Source organism: Schistocerca cancellata, chromosome 4 (assembly GCF_023864275.1).
Source record: "Schistocerca cancellata isolate TAMUIC-IGC-003103 chromosome 4, iqSchCanc2.1, whole genome shotgun sequence".
NCBI classification, from domain to species: Eukaryota; Metazoa; Arthropoda; class Insecta; order Orthoptera; family Acrididae; genus Schistocerca; species Schistocerca cancellata.
In genome coordinates, this window is record NC_064629.1 from 630,947,332 (window position 1) to 630,968,448 (window position 21,117).

General features: G+C 43.4%; 1 protein-coding gene across 1 annotated transcript in view; it reads right to left on the reverse strand.

Moving 5' to 3' along the window:
• The window catches only part of LOC126184355 (uncharacterized), a 186,579-nt gene that overhangs the window by 139,128 nt on the left and 26,334 nt on the right, over window positions 1-21,117 (reverse strand). The window contains exon 2 of the mRNA XM_049926735.1: window positions 2,282-2,508. Coding sequence (XP_049782692.1) covers window positions 2,282-2,508 — 227 coding nt within the window. The remainder of the gene's footprint in view (window positions 1-2,281; window positions 2,509-21,117) is intronic.

Genomic DNA, 21,117 nt, shown 5'->3' on the forward strand with positions numbered 1-21,117 from the left:
TGTAGCTGCCGCCGGTTACCGAATGTTCCAACTGTCTCCGATACCGCTGTCCGTTAAACTCGCTAACCGCTACTGTTCCCTGCACTCAACTTACTTAGCCTCTGAGCCCCATGCAAATTCCCTTTAACGTGATACATTAGGACCTCTATCGATAGCATGTGTTGGCTGTGAAAATTACTGCGTAATTTCACTATTTCCAGAAACCTACTTGCGGAAAAAGTCGTTCTCACACTGTGTTTTGTGAGAGGTTCACTCTACAGAAATCTCTACTGGTTTTGCAAAGGTTCTTACACTTCGCATAGAATGCTGAATAACAGAGAGCAAAGGAATTACCACTTTGCAGGTCTCAAATCCTTGACAAGCCCCCAATTGAAGGCTTTCAAATAATAAATGAATGAAATGAGGTGGCCATCAACTACGTACCCTCAGACTCGACGTTGCAATACTAAAAGTGTGGTCTGGTTTCGTTGTCTAAGGGCTGCGATACGTACTTACCACATTACAGGCCAAATACTGCTGAGTCTACAGTATACGATAAGAATACACACATGAATCGAATGGTCGAAGGTTTCTATCACTCGGCAATTGCGAATTATGAATGTAATATATAAATTTATAAATGAAAGATTGCAATTAAATGGTCCAGAAATTAAATGAAATATAAGCTGAATAACAGGGAAACAATAGATTCCCACTTCACGTAATTAGTTGTGAACAACAACATAGCTCGCGAGATATTCACTTCTGAACGCATACTACGTCTTCACTGCAGAAGCCTCAGTAATCACACAAGAGCACAGGTCGGCACTCCGAAATATTTCTATCCTCCGCGACCATGCGCAAACTGCTCCACTGTCTGGAAACGATGCTCCTTCCCAACCTCCATAGTCTCTCATAGTAACGAGAGCTGTGATTGGCTAGCGCGCTCCCTCCATGTCTCCAAGCCAACGTGCACTCACAAACATATTGAAACACTCGAAATACTGGATTTACATTTAAATAACTTGAAATTAAATAAATATTCCTATGGCTGGACTATAACCACGCTCTAACACACATTATTAAATACATACAAAATTAAATAAACATATATCAAAAGAAAAGAAGCAATAGGTAGACCAGGAGCCTAATGTCTCTGTGCTTTCTAACACACAGTAAATATTTAACCAATTTCTTCATGAATAGTATATATCGGATATAAACAAAGATACAGACGAATAAACTGTGGAGTACTTATGGCCTGACGCGATCGAGAGTAATCGGCCACTTTGACCTCCAATAACTCATGTACTATTCAAGTTACATGCCTGTAATTCATACCAATTTAGTTTTACACTAACAGCTTTCTAAGGACACGGCGGTCGACAAAATCAGATGAAGCGTTTATATTTTGGAAATTCTTTGCTGAGTGTTACTTGTATTATTTACCGTCACATACTAAACTTTATACTAATAAAGATATTGAAAATCTGATTACACCATCAGAATCGTCGTGCGAATAATAGTACAGTACATGTCTCTTTTTGAGGTATCATGATTCATCTGGCTACTATTAATTTCTATACGAACTGTGAAATGTCTGCATTAAGGTTTCACAAAGTCCGCCATCTCTGGCCCTCCTGGCGCACAGCGTCACCAAGGAATTGCCAGCCACGTGCTCGATGGACCACATGGCCGTCCGTTGTGCGGCATCACGTGCTTGCTAACGAGCCGCGCCTTGCCGAACGGATCGATTGGTCGCCGCCAACTCTGAACTTACAATATTTTCAGGGCGCCACAGTTCGCCCGTTACCTCACAACGCCCTTGTATCCCCTAATTTGACAAGAGAGATTCGTGTAACAACTTTCTACAGATACGCGTAGATAAACGAAAACAATAAAAATAAAATAAATAAAAACAATTAACGTGTTTCGAACACAAAAAAAGACCCTAACCACTGAGCCCCCACTTCGTCAGAGCAATATCACGCGATAAAAGGCACATAAAGTACCTAGAAACTACCTCAAAACTTCGACCGTTGTTTTTTCAAAAACGGCCGAACACCTACGGATCAGCCAAGAATAATTCGCCTTTTTGACTCCTCTTCCACTGAGTGAAGTTCCTGGGAAATCGGGTAATGCCACTTGCCGTGTTCTCCACCTCTACTGCAATGGTCAAAATCTTGTTATTCTCGATCCTTGGGCAAACAACGTACACTTGCAGATCACAGTAGGGTCTGTGACCGGTTACCAGTCTCCGTGAATACAGTGTGATGAATACTGCGGTAAAAAGAGTGTCTACCTTGTAAGCCAATAGCGCAGGCGGCGAAGACGACGACGGCGCCCCAGGAGCTCTCAGCCTGCACGATGCTGCCCGCCTGGCGCGAGCCGATCCACGTGATGAGCCGCAGCGAGCTCATGATAAGAAGCCAGACGGCACCGCTGGCCACCCACACGCTGCTGCAGAAGGGTGCGAACAGCGAGCTGCGCAGCCCCTGGCTGGTCGGGTGGCGGAACGCCAGATACGACCTGTCACCAAGAACAGTGCACAGCCATCTTTGTACGCAGAATAAAGAACCCTCCCCTCTCACTGAGACACAGTCATCCCTCGTTCTCCTGACATGCCATAGAAACACCCAGGCTATGTGGCAACATGGCAAATTAGATCTTCATGAAAGAAGGATAAAGCAGGTACACTACTGGCCATCAAAATTGCTACACCAAGAAGAAATGCAGATCATAAACGGGTATTCATTGGACAAATATATTATACTAGAACTGACATGTGATTACATCTTCACGCAATATGGGTGCATAGATCCTGAGAAATCATTACCCAGAGCAACCACCTCTGGCCGTAATAACGGCCTTGATACGCCTGGGCTTTGAGTCAAACAGAGCTTGGATGGCGTGTACAGGTACAGCTGCCCATGCAGCTTCAACAAGATACCTCAGTTCGTCAAGAATAGTGACTGGCATATTGTGACGAGCCAGTTGCTCGGCCACCATTGACCAGACGTTTTCAATTGGTGAGTGATCTGGAGAATGTGCTGGCCAGGGGAGCAGTCGATCATTTAATGTATCCAGAAAGGCCCCTACAGGACCTGCAACATGCGGTCGTGCATTATCCTGTTGAAATTTAGGGTATCGCAGGGATCGAATGAAGGGTAGAGCCACGGTTCGTAACACATATGAAATGTAACGTCCACTGTTCAAAGTGCCGTCAGTGCGAACAAGAGGTGACCGAGACGTTTAACCCATGGCACCCCATACCATCACGCCAGGTGATACGCCAGTATGGCGATGACGAATACACGCTTCCAATGTGCGTTCACCGCAATGTCGCCAAACACGAATGTAACCATCCTGATGCTGTAAACAGAACCTGGATTCATCCGAAAAAATGACGTTCTGCCATTCGTGTACCCAGGTTCGTCGTTGAGTACACCATCGCAGGCGCTTCTGTCTGTGATGCAGCGTCAAAAGTAACCGCAGCCATTGTCTCCGAGCTGATAGTCCATGCTGCTGACAACGTCGTCGAACTGTTCGTGCAGATGGTTGTTGTCTTGCAAACGTCCCCATCTGTTGACTCAGGGATCGAGACGTGGCTGCACGATCCGTTACAGCCATGCGGATAAGATGCCTGTCATCTAGACTGCTAGTGATACTAGGCCGTTGAGATCCAGCACGGCGTTCCGTATTATCCTCCTGAACCCACCGATTCCATATTCTGCTAACAGTCACTGGATCTCGACCAACGCGAGCAGCAATCTCGCGATACGATAAACCACAATCGCGATAGACTACAATCCGACGTTCATCAAAGTCGGGAACGTGATGGTACGCATTTCTCCTCATTACACGAGGCATCACAACAACGTTTCCCAAGGCAATGCCGGTCAACTGCTGTTTGTGTATGAGAAATCGGTTGGTAACTTTCCTCATGTCAGCACGTTGTAGGTGTCGCCACCGGCGCCAACCTTGTGTGTATGCTCTGAAAAGCTAATCATTTGCATATCACAGCATCTTCTTCCTGTCGGTTAAATTTCGCGTTTGTAGCACGTCATCTTCGTGGTGTAGCAATTTTAATGGCCAGTAGTGTACTTCACCTATTGTGATCGTCGACTGGAATACACACTTAGAAATTCTGAAGGTAACAGTGGTAAAATATTGGGAGAAAGTGTTATATACAAACCGTACAAAAAACCAGACAGCAGATGTAATAGTCAAGGGGCATGAAAGGGAAGCAGTGGTGAAGAAGTGAGTGAGATAGGGTTGCTATCTATCTCCTATTTTATTCAGTTTGAACATTGAGCAAGCAATAAAGGAAACGGAAGAAAAATTTTGAGATGGAATTAAAGTTCGGGGAGAAGAAACAAAAACATTGAGGTTTGTCATTCACAATGACATTGTAATTCTGTCACATTCAGAAAAGTTCTTGGATGAACAGCTGAATGGAACGAACAGTGTCTTGAAAGGAGGATATAAGAGGAACACCAACAAAAGCAAAACAAGGTTAATTGAATATAGTCGAAATAGGTCAGGTGATACTGAAGGAATTACTTTGGAAACCAGACAATGAAAGTAGTTGTTATTCGGGCAGTAAAATAACTGATGGTGGCCGAAGTAAAGAGGATATGAACTATAGATTGGAAATGGCAAGAAAAACGTTTCCGATGAAGTGAAATTTGTTAATATCAAATTTAGATTTTAGTGTTGGAAGTCGTTTCGGAGGCATTTGTTTATCGTGTAGCCTTGTATGGAAGTGAAACATGGACGATACACAGTTCAGATAATCTTTTGAAATGTAGTTCAAATGGTTCAAATGGCTCTGAGCACTATGGGACTTAACTTCTAAGGTCATCAGTCCCCTAGAACTTAGAACAACTTAAACCTAACTCACCTAAGGACATCACACAAACGCATCAGTCGATCATTTAATGTATCCAGAAAGACCCCTACAGGACCTGCAACATGCGGTCGTGCATTATCCTGCTGAAATTTAGGGTTTCGTAGGGATCGAATGAAGGGTAGAGCCACGGTTCGTAACACATATGAAATGTAACGTCCGCTGTTCAAAGTGCCGTCAGTGCGAACAAGAGGTGACCGAGACGTTTAACCCATGGCACCCCATACCATCACGCCAGGTGATACGCCAGTATGGCGATGACGAATACACGCTTCCAATGTGCGTTCACCGCAATGTCGCCAAACACGAATGTAACCATCCTGATGCTGTAAACAGAACCTGGATTCATCCGAAAAACTGACGTTCTGCAATTCGTGTACCCAGGTTCGTCGTTGAGTACACCATCGCAGGCGCTTCTGTCTGTGATGCAGCGTCAGGGGTAACCACAGCCATTGTCTCCGAGCTGATAGTCCATGCTGCTGACAACGTCGTCGACCTGTTCGTGCAGATGGTTGTTGTCTTGCAAACGTCCCCATCTGTTGACTCAGGGATCGAGACGTGGCTGCACGATCCGTTACAGCCATGCGGATAAGATGCCTGTCATCTAGACTGCTAGTGATACTAGGCCGTTGAGATCCAGCACGGCGTTCCGTATTATCCTCCTGAACCCTGTTGTTCATATTATTTATGGATCATATGTTGAAAACAATAGACTGGCTGGGTGAGATTAAGATATGTGAACACAAAATAAGCAGTCTTGCATATGCGGATGACTTAGTTGTGATGGCAGATTCGATTGAAAGTTTGCAAAGTAATATTTCAGAGCTAGATCAGAAATGTAAAGACTATGGTATGAAGATTAGCATCTCCAAAACGAAAGTAATGTCAGTGGGAAAGAAATATAAACGGATTGAGTGCCAAATAGGAGGAACAAAGTTAGAACAGGTGGACAGTTTCAAGTACTTACGATGCATATTCTCACAGGATGGCAACATAGTGAAAGAACTGGAAGCGAGGTGTAGCAAAGCTAATGCAGTGAGCGCTCAGCTACGATCTACTCTCTTCTGCAAGAAGGAAGTCAGTACCAAGACTAAGTTATCTGTGCACTGTGGGGCGGCGGTTAACTTGTGAAAATTAAAATAATTGCTGTATAAATGCTTACATGTTGAATCAGTTTCAGGCTTTTAGAATGTTGTTAATGCTGTCTTTCACCGTTCTCAACACTGGCTCTCTATTTACTTTTTAGCACCCAGAAAGTGATTTAACAAAACGTGGAGCCTGTAATTAGAGTTCCTAGTGCCCACTTCATCTGAGAATACCATTATAGCTGCAGCTTATAGCTCTGAGGAATTAGGAGATTGTCCGGGATTTCTAATCAAAAACGATTTTCCAAAATAGTTGAGTATATTCTGAAATTCACTGATAACAAACACAAGTATCCCTACAACCTAACTAACAGAGCAGTTCAGAGTCTAATGCGCTGATGTAACTATAAATGTCCGAATTAAATGTTAAAAAGAATGCTCGCCAAAATTTGATGAGAATATTTCATCAAACGCCACGCTAAATAATTGGTAGAATGTCTGTCCCGCAACGGCACGTGAAAATACGACAATACGCAAACTGAAGCTAGATAATGAAAATCATCCCAGAATTAATCCTTCACTTGAAATGATTTCACAGTTCCGCGTATCTCTAGTAACTTAATACGGCACCTGAGGCTGTTTGTAGCAGTGATACCGAGGCGACGCGACTCCCGACACAGATGGCGTGTTATTCAGCGTCTGGAGAGAACTGGGGCTTTCCTTTCTCGCGCAGCGCTCTTATATATATAGCCGCGGTGCGGACGGCTAAGTGAACGCCTGAGCAAATCGGCTCTCCCGACTATCCGCTGGGCTAATAACGCACCACTTCAAGTTACACAATAATTTATAGCTTCTTTTGCTGATGGCCGATGAAGCTCTTAATTTAAACGTGCATTCAGCACGCAGGTAAGTATTGATAATAAAATTTTGACGTGGCTAAGTTAAATATTTTGGGCGAGAGAATTAATTAAATTACACTGCACGCAGTAGATGAGCTCTGAACTGGCCCTTTTGAGATCCGCTATCGCTATAATTTTATAGGTATTCAAAAGAAACTTTTCACATCTTCATAGTCATAGCGGACCTCCAACCTATTTAAATCTAAACATCCTAGCCTTATTTATTAGCCTACTTAATCTATCTTGCTTCCTTCAGTTTTGAGACGAAAACCAGAAAATCATGAATTTCCACTAAAGTCTTAATCTGTGAAATCCAAAGTACTGTTTTTATTAAATCATTATGAAAGATGAATCTAAATATAAATTTTGAAGTCTCTAGCTCTTTTCTGTTGCGCCAATGATTTTTTCAGAAAAACGTCCAAATTTCAAAAATGGCTGAAGTTATCGAACTGATATTTAACACACATTAATTTAGTATTATTCCTGACATGCTAGAAAAGTTTTAGGTTATTTGCTTGATTTTTAAGGTATTGCGCAACATTTATGACGTCAGAGCTAGTTACAGCAGACTGGCTGGCACACAATGGAAACTGATGTGAATTTACTACAGCGTGAGTAGGCTGCTTCCGTACATCACCCTCTACTTAAATTTTTTGTTTATGAATGTTAATGAATGAAAAAAAAATTTAATTACAAAAAGGGAAGCAAGAGTACAGTTTAACTCCCTATAAAAAAATCAAAATTGAAATATAAACATGTAGAAACACTAAAGAAAAGTGATTACCTACATTAATTATTTAAATTGTGGGCATGTTCACTGCCTTTTTAAACAATGTCATTACTCAACATTTTAAGCAAAGTCAATGAAATATTTTGGCATACATATTGCCTTAAACAAACAAACACATACGAATTTAAAAATTATGAAAATCTTAGATCCATTAAATACATTAAATACATTTTTACATACACAAATTCAAAGAAAATAACATGATACATAAACAGATGATTATCTCTTAACAGTCTTTTCTAAACCTGAAAGAAAAGTTCACAAATAATTTTTACACACGTGGTTGTAGCCGCTTTAGCTGGCGTCCTACACTTCCATTCACAAGGGTAGAGGAGGGGAAGTTGCTATGGTGTGCGTCCTTCACGTTCTCTCTAAATTACATGGGGGAAAGGGGAGGGATCACTGTGAGTTGTGTCCAAGTCACTCCACGCTTTCACGCAGCTACCAGGCTGCCATTATCTGGTTTGTCCTGTAGAACAAACAAAAAGAGTGCCTCAGACTCTGTTCACTTAACATTTAAGGGTGGGTCACAATGAAATGGGTATATATACATTTTATCCTTCAATATTTTGCTGGAACAAAGTTAACAGAACTTTTTCAACATTACTCTCGCGGTTACTTAAATGTCATAAAATCGGTAAACAAATGGCTCAAAACGCCGTTAGTCACGTACTAGAGAAAATCTATGCTCAAGGCATACAATCATGAATCCTATTTAACATCAATTTATTATTTCTGGGCAGGAACACTGAACCAATGCTCGGTACATTCCTGACAAATCTGCATTTTATTTACTTAACTGACTCATCTTTGATTACCTTATGCTTAGAGATTGTATGAGTATATTTGATTAGTGGTTGTTTCCTCAGATTCTTTGTACGTGTGAGTAACTTTTGGTAATAGTACAGTTCTGAGTGTTCAAAACACACTACGTTTAGTTGACTATAAAATCCACTTATTGGTCCTCTGCTGTTGTGTTAGTTCCACATCTGCAATTAGGTACTTACTTACTTTGAAGTGTATTTATGCTGAGCTAAAATTAATGTTTCACGTCTGCCATTATGTTATTTATTTTGCTAGTGTGTGTACTTATTTAACACTCACTCTATTAATATTTAAAGCATAGGATAGCACATTTATTTCATATTCATAGTGTATTGTAGCTGATCAGTTTGCTCACGTGGCAAACCATTTTCACTCGATCGGACGCTGAAACCTCAGGTAGTCTCTCTCGACCTACCACTAAAGTGCATCAAGTAATTATGGACGAGCGTAATGCTAAATTCCTTAAACCTATAGGACACCATGAGCTGCTCTGTCTCATCTAACATAAGGGTACCTATGGTCGCATTCACGCCTCCAACTCATAACCTCAATACGTGTAGGTGTATCCTGTCACGCACTACATTAAAATAATGGCCAGCTCCAACCTTATAAATACTTCAGGGACGTGTCCTTCACGTCTCAACCACAAACACGGCTCAATTCTATTACACTGCCTTTCCTTGCTACACCAGGTGAGTTTAATCTTACAACTTATCTGCATATTTTTCCTAACACTAAGCAATCTCTTTTACTATTTCTTAGTTAGCTCTAATGCATACACTAGGTTTCACTACCACTTCAGATCCTGTTTGTATATGAATTCATATATCTTTTTAAATTACTGTTGGTGGACCATTTCCAATAAAACAACACTTTGTACTTACCATAATACCAGGGTTCTATACATACTTGTTACTCAAATGCATTGTATCTTAATTACATCATACTTCTCTATTGTTTATCACTATTGGTTTGTCACATTAGGTATTTTCTTCACTAATCGGTGGATAGAATGGTTACAGAACTCATGGCTTGATAGACATGACAGAAAAATTTCATGTCTGGAAAGAAGAGGTCGAAATTTTTGTGGATAGGAAAGATGAAGAATGAGTGAGACCTGAAAGGGAAAGAAGATCTCACACAGCTGGGACTGCACAGCTGCCACACTGTGTAGAGGTTACAGAACAACCTCCTCCCTACAGCATTCATTGGCTTAATGCTGGCTTGATAGTCATGACGGAAAATTTTAGTATTTGGAAAGAAAAGGTCGAAATTTTTGTGGATAGGAAAGATGAAGAATGAGTGAGACCTGAAAGGGAAAGAAGATCTCACACAGCTGGGACTGCACAGCTGCCACACTGTGTAGAGGTTACAGAACAACCTCCTCCCTACAGCATTCATTCATAACATTTGACCACGCCACGTCGATCTGAAAATACCTTATGATGCCTTTTTAGAACCTGTCTCAGTTCTTCCTTTTGATTGTCTGAAATCTTATCGATTTCCTGCAATTTAGCTTCTATTTTGTCCAAAATAATTGCTTCTTCTTCTTCTTCTGTGTTCAGCTTACTGTTACTAAGATTAACACCTTCGTCCCAATACCTCCTATTTTTCAGAACTCGTATAGGCAGCTCCCAAGTTTCATCATCAGTTACTACATGTTTATCACTAAAAGGTACTATAATTACTCCGGTTATTGGCAAGACCATTTTTTAACTGGCTTCTTTCAAAGTCAACAACACTCTGATATTTTGACAAGAAATCTATGCCAATTAAAACCTCAATACTGAGATTGTTTACAATTAAACCTGGATGATCAATTAAATTACCATTAATGTTAAAGGGTAGTAAAGCTTCTTGCTTTACCGTTTTTGAAACCTTGCCAGTAGCACCAATTATTCTTAGTCCTGATACCCTCATTACTGTAAGCTTGTCTTTACCAGGTAATGCATCAAAGAAGGACTGAGATATTGCACTCACCTCACTTCCACTGTCTAAGAGACAACGTACATTGATACCCAACATATTCACTATTATTATAGGGTGGCTTATTCTAGGTTGTACAGGTGGTTCCTCAAATTCATCTAATAGTTCCTTTTGGATTTGTCTCCAACTAAAGTGATTGACATCTGTCTTCATTACATTTAGGTCACAGTGTGTAGGGGTTTCCTGAATTACATTTTCAGCTGCCTTTTCCAGTCGGTCTATTAATTTTAAATCGAAACACCGCACGACTTCATTACATTTAGTTTGCTGAACATAACCCAAATTACTGTAGTCTGAGCGATTCTGCGACTCCAGAGCGGGCATAACACTAATTACAGCTAAACCACTTTCACCATTATCGTCGGTTTCCTTCTCAAGTGACAACTGGTCACAGCTACTGGGTTCATCGACCCTCTACATTCTCACTTATCTCCTGTCCTAAATTTATTAGTACAGTATCAACACCCTGCACAGGCACTTTAGATAAGAGCATATCATCCTCATCGTAAATATAAGCATGAATTTCTTCTGCTTCTTCACCTGTCAATTCAGTATTTTGTAGCTCCTCCCTATCGTTACACTGCTGCGCCTTCTCTTTCCCTTCCCACTTAGAAAGCGTTTCTAACACGGTATCTATCAAATACTGTGAGTGATCTACTATTTCTGTTGTATCCTTAGATGCTACCGACTCTTCATCTACATGTTCAGTCTGAGTATTCTGATCTGTCTTACCAATTCCCGTAACTACTGGCTTAGGAAAAGTAACCGCCTGGTGAGCGCCAGTGTCCTCATAGACGGGAACTAGTTTTCCTGCCTCGGCCTACTACTGTTTCCTTTAGTTTCATTATAGTTAGCTGGCATAGCATTGCTTTCCGCGCTGTTGTTTACCTGCACAATTCTGTTTGGAACAACATTACTGTCATTTGGATGCCATTGTTGGTTCTGATAATTATTTCCCCAATTCCTACCTCTCTTAGGATGGCGAACACCTACTGTTCTGATGTTTACATTGCCATTTTGCTCGTTCCTAAAATTACTACTATTGTTATTGGCATTTCTGTTATTACGTGCTTGCTCCTCATTGGCAGCAACACGTTCTACACGTTCCAGATACTCAATGAAACGATCCAGATTGTCTCTAGGGGCAGATATGATTCTAGTTTGCCAATACCATGGCAGTTTGGCTTCAAGACCTAGTATAATCATTTCTGGCTTTAGCTTTTCCGCCAGATGTGACAAACGTGAAATCCATGACCTAGCAAACTCTTTAATTGATTCCTTGCCTGCATTGAAGCGTTTTCCACTCCAAAATTCTCTCAACGCTTCATTTTGCTTATTGCTAGACCAATACTCATTAATGAAAGCTGTTTTAAACTCCGCTAATGTTTTACACTTCAACATAACATCAGCTGACCAACGCATGGCGTCACCTGCTAAATGGCTTCTAATAAATGAGATTTTCTCTCGTTCAGACCAAGTTGGTGGAATCACATCTTCAAAATCGTTCCAGAAATCTAGCGGGTGGATATTTTTATCTGGATCGAACCGCAAGAACTGCCGACACCCGATAAAAGCGGCGTTTGCAGCTACAACTTGTTGTATATTACCATTACCAGAAGTTACTGAAGCTACTTTACTCTCAATGTTAGCAATGTTAGTATTGATATTTTCTACTCTTAATTCAACATTATCTACTCTTTGTACAATATGAGTAGTATCAGTTTTAATTGCATCTACGTCTGCTTGACACATGTTTACTTTAATATTAACATCTTTAAATCTATCTCAGCACAGTTCAGATTCCGCCTCGATCTTTTCTGTTAACTTGTGCTCCAGCTTCGCATCTTCCATTTGGAAGTCTTTGCGAACCTCAGCAACTTCGGATTTAACTGTTTTATACCTTTCAGAAAATTGTTGAGCAACCTTTTTCTTAATATCCTCATGGTTGTAGTCAATTTTATAATTCAAACTGTCTAGATCCTCTTTCAACTTATTGCAACCAGCCTTGAAGGTATCGTCCATTACCTCCAATCGTTTATTAAAATTTGTTTGGCTGGCCACAATCTCAGACTTTAATTCAGCATTACTGTTTTTGACCTGTTCACTTATTTCAGACTTTAACTCAGCATTATTGGATTCCAATTTATTATCCATTGCCTCAAACCGCATATTAAAATTTGTTTGACTGGCCACCATTTCAGACTTTAATTCAGCTGTCATTTGTGCATTACTGGCAGCTATTGCTTGTAATATAACATTTAAATCAATAGCCCCAGCATCTTTGGGTTGCTCACTAGCTGGCTTTTTATCACACTCAGGTGACAAAAAACTAGCTCCAATACCAGAATCGTCAAAACTAAATGAAACTTCTGATTGATTAGTCATATCTAACTTCTCCTTCTTAAACTCTACCATCTCTGAAGACTGTTTCATTTTTAATTCATCAGAGAAACTATCATCCAATAAATTTACAATTTCTACTTTCTGATTTACTACAGGGGTCTCTATTATTGAATCATTACCCCATCCCACACTACTGTCAGGAGACAATACTTCATATTTCGCTTTAACATTACTATTTTCATGCATATTTACACTTGAACCGTTGTCTGGATTTACAGTTCCTTCAACAGACATAGGTTCTGATTTAAGTTTAACCTCAGTTTCTTTTGGCGGTTCCATCGCAGACAGTCTTTTAGTGCAGGTTAGTAAAATTTTTAACAGCTTTTCACCTAACTTAGTTCCTTCTGCAAGACGTTGTCGGTGCGGCGTACCAGGATTACTGATGCGACGTAGCACGTTGAACTGCAGACGGCACTCCGACGGCTGTTGTGTGTTTGCGTGGCCCGTAACTGCAGGCGCGGCTCCGGCTGCTCCAGCGGACGACTGCGGTGCGGCGAGACTGGCTTCTCGCGATGCCGGCAGCACCGCTAGACTCAGTGCCAGCTCCGTCAATCCAGATGTGTTGTTAATCCAATTGCGTCGTCCACATGCACACGTAACACATTCACTGTTCTATACTCAGTTGCGTGTCGCATTTCACTCGCGAATCCGAATAGTTAAAAATCACTTTCACTTAGTTGACTTCCCGGCCGATGCACCATATGTGGGGCGGCGGTTAACTTGTGAAAATTAAAATAATTGCTGTATAAATGCTTACATGTTGAATCAGTTTCAGGCTTTTAGAATGTTGTTAATGCTGTCTTTCGCCGTTCTCAACACTGGCTCTCTATTTACTTTTTAGCACCCAGAAAGTGATTTAACAAAACGTGGAGCCTGTAATTAGAGTTCCTAGTGCCCACTTCATCTGAGAATACCATCATAGCTGCAGCTTATAGCTCTGAGGAATTAGGAGATTGTCCAGGATTTCTAATCAAAAACGATTTTCCAAAATAGTTGAGTATATTCTGAAATTCACTGATAACAAACACAAGTATCCCTACAACCTAACTAACAGAGCCGTTCAGAGTCTAATGCGCTGATGCAACTATAAATGTCCGAATTAAATGTTAAAAAGAATGCTCGCCAAAATTTGATGAGAATATTTCATCAAACGCCACGCTAAATAATTGGTAGAATGTCTGTCCCGCAACGGCACGTGAAAATACGACAATACGCAAACTGAAGCTAGATAATGAAAATCATCCCAGAATTAACCCTTCACTTGAAATGATTTCACGGTTCCGCGTATCTCTAGTAACTTAATACGGCACCCGAGGCTGTTTGTAGCAGTGATACCGAGGCGACGCGACTCCCGACACAGATGGCGTGTTATTCAGCGTCTGGAGAGAACTGGGGCCATCCTTTCTCGCGCAGCGCTATTATACACTCCTGGAAATGGAAAAAAGAACACATTGACACCGGTGTGTCAGACCCACCATACTTGCTCCGGACACTGCGAGAGGGCTGTACAAGCAATGATCACACGCACGGCACAGCGGACACACCAGGAACCGCGGTGTTGGCCGTCGAATGGCGCTAGCTGCGCAGCATTTGTGCACCGCCGCCGTCAGTGTCAGCCAGTTTGCCGTGGCATACGGAGCTCCATCGCAGTCTTTAACACTGGTAGCATGCCGCGACAACGTGGACGTGAACCGTATGTGCAGTTGACGGACTTTGAGCGAGGGCGTATAGTGGGCATGCTGGAGGCTGGGTGGACATACCGCCGAATTCCTCAACACGTGGGGCGTGAGGTCTCCACAGTACATCGATGTTGTCGCCAGTGGACGGCGGAAGGTGCACGTGCCCGTCGACCTGGGACCGGACCGCAGCGACGCACGGATGCACGCCAAGACCGTAGGATCCTACGCAGTGCCATAGGGGACCGCACCGCCACTTCCCAGCAAATTAGGGACACTGTTCCTCCTGGGGTATCGGCGAGGACCATTCGCAACCGTCTCCATGAAGCTGGGCTACGGTCCCGCACACCGTTAGGCCGTCTTCCGCTCACGCCCCAACATCGTGCAGCCCGCCTCCAGTGGTGTCGCGACAGGCGTGAATGGAGGGACGAATGGAGACGTGTCGTCTTCAGCGATGAGAGTCGCTTCTGCCTTGGTGCCAATGATGGTCGTATGCGTGTTTGGCGCCGTGCAGGTGAGCGCCACAATCAGGACTGCATACGACCGAGGCACACAGGTCCAACACCCGGCATCATGGTGTGGGGAGCGATCTCCTACACTGGCCGTACACCACTGGTGATCGTCGAGGGGACACTGAATAGTGCACGGTACATCCAAACCGTCATCGAACCCATCGTTCTACCATTCCTAGACCGGCAAGGGAACTTGCTGTTCCAACAGGACAATGCACGTCCGCATGTATCCCGTGCCACCCAACGTGCTCTAGAAGGTGTAAGTCAACTACCCTGGCCAGCAAGATCTCCGGATCTGTCCCCCATTGAGCATGTTTGGGACTGGATGAAGCGTCGTCTCACGCGGTCTGCACGTCCAGCACGAACGCTGGTCCAACTGAGGCGCCAGGTGGAAATAGCATGGCAAGCCGTTCCACAGGACTACATCCAGCATCTCTACGATCGTCTCCATGGGAGAATAGCAGCCTGCATTGCTGCGAAAGGTGGATATACACTGTACTAGTGCCGACATTGTGCATGCTCTGTTGCCTGTGTCTATGTGCCTGTGGTTCTGTCAGTGTGATCATGTGATGTATCTGACCCCAGGAATGTGTCAATAAAGTTTCCCCTTCCTGGGACAATGAATTCACGGTGTTCTTATTTCAATTTCCAGGAGTGTATATATAGCCGCGGTGCGGACGGCTAAGGGAACACCTGAGCAAATCGGCTCTCCCGACTAGCCGCTGGGCTAATAACGCACCACTTCAAGTTACACAATAATTTATAGCTTCTTTTGCTGATGGCCGATGAAGCTCTTAATTTAAACGTGCATTCAGCACGCAGGTAAGTATTGATAATAAAATTTTGACGTGGCTAAGTTAATTATTTTGGGCGAGAGAATTAATTAAATTACACTGCACGCAGTAGATGAGCTCTGAACTGGCCCTTTTGAGATCCGCTATCGCTATAATTTTATAGGTATTCAAAAGAAACTTTTCACATCTTCATAGTCATAGCGGACCTCCAACCTATTTAAATCTAAACATCCTAGCCTTATTTATTAGCCTACTTAATCTATCTTGCTTCCTTCAGTTTTGAGACGAAAACCAGAAAATCATGAATTTCCACTAAAGTCTTAATCTGTGAAATCCAAAGTACTGTTTTTATTAAATCATTATGAAAGATGAATCTAAATATAAATTTTGAAGTCTCTAGCTCTTTTCTGTTGCGCCAATGATTTTTTCAGAAAAACGTCCAAATTTCAAAAATGGCTGAAGTTATCGAACTGATATTTAACACACATTAATTTAGTATTATTCCTGACATGCTAGAAAAGTTTTAGGTTATTTGCTTGATTTTTAAGGTATTGCGCAACATTTATGACGTCAGAGCTAGTTACAGCAGACTGGCTGGCACACAATGGAAACTGATGTGAATTTACTACAGCGTGAGTAGGCTGCTTCCCTACAGCACAGTTCAATCTTTCGACCAACTTTGTTGTATGGGAGCGAAAGCTGGGTGGATTCATGTTACCTTATCAACAAGGTTGAGGTTACGGATATGATAGTAGCTAAGATGATTGCAGGTACTAGTAGATGGGAACAATGGCAGGAGGGTGTCCACAATGAGGAAATCAAATAAAAACTGGGAATGAACTCTATAGATGTAGCAGTCAGGGCGAACAGGCTTAGATGGTGGGGTCATGTTACACGCATGGGAGAAGCAAGGTTACCCAAGAGACTCATGGGTTTAGCAATAGAGGGTAGGAGGAGTCGGAGCAGACCGAGGAGAAGGTACCTGGATTCGGTTACGAATGATTTTGAAGTAATAGGCTTAACATCAGAAGAGGCACCAATGTTAGCACTGAATAGGGGATCATGGAGGAACTATAAGGAGGGCTATGCTCCAGACTGAACGCTGAAAGGCATAATCAGTCTTAAATGATGATGATGATGATTTGTCAAAAAAACTTCACATTTGGGAAAAATAAACCGAACGTGGCAAATTTAATATCAAATTTCACAAAAACCAGTTCCGTAGAAACATATTTCGTAAAAACAACACTAAATTTGGCAAAAAAAGTCATTGAATTGGTCAAAAACACGACACTGAATTTGGCAACAAAAGTGCACTGAATTTGACAAAAAGAAACACTGACTTAGGCAGGAAAAGGACAGTGCTTTTGGGGAAAAAAATAACACCGAAATTCATGAAATGAATAACACCAAATTTCACCAAAAAATGGCACCAAGCTTGGAAAAACGTACACTGAGTTTGGCTAAAATGTAGCACCGACATTGACAAAGAATAACGCCGACTTCAGAAAAAAATGACCCCGATTGTGGCAAAAAATAACACCGATTTTGGCCTTAAAATATAATATTTTTTTCCTGTCACTACTTATTGACGATAAATTCACATGGAGATAAAGATTAGAGGAACGTAGAATGCTACGTTTCACCCGTTGCTTGAGATACACTCCTGGAAATTGAAATAAGAACACCGTGAATTCATTGTCCCAGGAAGGGGAAACTTTATTGACACATTCCTGGGGTCAGATACATCACATGATCACACTGACAGAACCACAGGCACATAGACACAGGCAACAGAGCATGCACAATGTCGGCACTAGTACAGTGTATATCCACCTTTCGCAGCAATGCAGGCTGCTATTCTCCCATGGAGACGATCGTAGAGATGCTGGATGTAGTCCTGTGGAACGGCTTGCCATGCCATTTCCACCTGGCGCCTCAGTTGGACCAGCGTTCGTGCTGGACGTGCAGACCGCGTGAGACGACGCTTCATCCAGTCCCAAACATGCTCAATGGGGGACAGATCCGGAGATCTTGCTGGCCAGGGTAGTTGACTTACACCTTCTAGAGCACGTTGGGTGGCACGGGATACATGCGGACGTGCATTGTCCTGTTGGAACAGCAAGTTCCCTTGCCGGTCTAGGAATGGTAGAACGATGGGTTCGATGACGGTTTGGATGTACCGTGCACTATTCAGTGTCCCCTCGACGATCACCAGTGGTGTACGGCCAGTGTAGGAGATCGCTCCCCACACCATGATGCCGGGTGTTGGCCCTGTGTGCCTCGGTCGTATGCAGTCCTGATTGTGGCGCTCACCTGCACGACGCCAAACACGCATACGACCATCATTGGCACCAAGGCAGAAGCGACTCTCATCGCTGAAGACGACACGTCTCCATTCGTCCCTCCATTCACGCCTGTCGCGACACCACTGGAGGCGGGCTGCACGATGTTGGGGCGTGAGCGGAAGACGGCCTAACGGTGTGCGGGACCGTAGCCCAGCTTCATGGAGACGGTTGCGAATGGTCCTCGCCGATACCCCAGGAGCAACAGTGTCCCTAATTTGCTGGGAAGTGGCGGTGCGGTCCCCTATGGCACTGCGTAGGATCCTACGGTCTTGGCGTGCATCCGTGCGTCGCTGCGGTCCGGTCCCAGGTCGACGGGCACGTGCATCTTCCGCCGACCACTGGCGACAACATCGATGTACTGTGGAGACCTCACGCCCCACGTGTTGAGCAATTCGGCGGTACGTCCACCCGGCCTCCCGCATGCCCACTATACGCCCTCGCTCAAAGTCCGTCAACTGCACATACGGTTCGCGTCCACGCTGTCGCGGCATGCTACCAGTGTTAAAGACTGCGATGGAGCTCCGTATGCCACGGCAAACTGGCTGACACTGACGGCGGCGGTGCACAAATGCTGCGCAGCTAGCGCCATTCGACGGCCAACACCGCGGTTCCTGGTGTGATGATGATGTTTGGTTTGTGGGGCGCTCAACTGCGTGGTTATCAGCGCTCGTACAATTATCCAATCTTTGCTCAGTCCAATTTCGCCACTTTCCTGGATGATGATGAAATGATGAGGACAACACAAACACCCAGTCATCTCGGGGCAGGTGAAAATCCCTGACCCCGCCGGGAATCGAACCCGGGACCCCGTACTCGGGAAGCGAGAACGCTACCGCGAGACCACGAGCGGCGGACAGGTTCCTGGTGTGTCCGCTGTGCCGTGCGTGTGATCATTGCTTGTACAGCCCTCTCGCAGTGTCCGGAGCAAGTATGGTGGGTCTGACACACCGGTGTCAGTGTGTTCTTTTTTCCATTTCCAGGAGTGTATTTCCAAATATTTCATGTAGAATCCAGAAAGAGTGATTCAGTAGGATAGTAGAGATCAGGCAGGATATCTGAGGGTTTGACAAACCAGGAATTTATGCGTGCGGTCCTGTGAACACAGCTGTTTATAACGGAAGTGCTAGCCGGCCGTGGTGGCCGAACGGTTCTAGGCGCTATAGTCTGGAACCGCGCGACCGCTACGGTCGCAGGTTCGAATCCTGCCTCGGGCATGGATGTGTGTGATGTCGTTAGGTTAGTTAGGTTTAAGTAGTTCTAAGTTCTAGGGGACTGATGACCACAGAAGTTAAGTCCCATAGTGCTCAGAGCCATTTGAACCATTTGAACGGAAGTGCTCATAGGCTACTCATGATGAAGTGGCAGAAGAAAGAGGTAATAATGCGTCATCGAGAATTGGTCCAATTTATGGTACAAAAAAAAAAACCAAAGCAACAGCCTGAAGTACACCTTCCACACTCTACAGGATAAATGCCTCACTGAACCACCTGTACATTCGATGCTTTGCACAGTTTGCAAAAGAGGCAAAATAGCAGCCCATCTAACCACACTCCACGCCTCTAGTCAGCTACTGTACGGTCTCTAAGTCGAAAGGCCAATTCAAGAAGTGCAGATGCAGGAGTTGGACAGAATATGGAAAGACCGCGAGAAATGTATACTTGAACATTTTCAGAAGCTAGAAAAGCCCGCAGGGTGTTGTCTTTGACCAGGAACAGCACCTGTACACTGTTCTCAATACATTGCAACTGTCAGTCGCTAAGTGAACTCGGAAGTGAGCAAATTGTTGGTGCTCGTGTGGGGGTGGGTGCTTCCCTAACCAAGGAAGCCGAAATGTTTGGTATTTCAAGAGATTCATGCCGCATATAGAAAACAAAAAAAAAAAAGCATCCGCTAAGTCACACGCAAGTGTGTGTTCAGTTATCGTGATAGACGGTCATTGAAGAGGATTGTGACGAAAAACAAGAGGATGACAGCTGAAAAATTCACTACAGAAATGGATGTCCCACTCAAAAACCCTGTCGGCACAAAATCAGTACGAAGGGAGTTCCATAAGCTGTGGATTGCAGGACGAGCTGGAATTCGAGAACCACTCATCAGAACCCACAACAAGAAAACGTGGTGCCAAAGGCATAAAACCTGGACTACGGTGCATTGGAAGAAAGTTATTTGGCCTGGTGGTCATGTTTCACCCCGTTACCAACATCTGGCCGAGTTAGGGTTCGGTGATTATTTGGGTAGCCATACCGTGGCATTACGTGGGCCTCATGGTTATTCTGCAAGGGTTCATAACTACCAAAGTTGATGTAACCAATTTGGCTGATCCCGTCCATGCTATGGCACAACGTTTGTATCCGAATGGTGATACTGCGCACAAAGACGACAGGGAGGCTCTTCAAACAGCTCACATCGTCCAGAACTAGTTTTTTGACCACGAGGATGAATTGTCACATCTCCCCTGGCCACCGCAGTTACTGATCTCAATGTTATTCAGCCTTTGTGATTTACTATGGAGAGATGGGCGCATGCGCGCTATGCACCACATTATCGTTACCTGAATTTGTCATTATTTTGTAGGGAGAACGGTGTAAGATTTCCTCGAAAACTATAAAAGACCTATATTTATCCATTCTGAGTTGACTGGAAACTGTTTTAAATGCCAACGGACTTCCTACAATGGATTGGGCATGATCAGTTGTTGTGTTTTTGGTGTTTCCATATTTTTGTCCATGTTACTGTGAGCAATGTCTAAATCGTTGAGATAGACCTCAATGCAAGTAGTAAATGTTGGAAGACAGCAGACAATGGTTGTGGTATAGAAACAGAGAAGGAGACAATGACAGTGTAAGAGAAAGAGAGGGCTACAATGCCAGTGAAACATGGTTGACAGTGACAGAACAGTGCAAGAAAACGA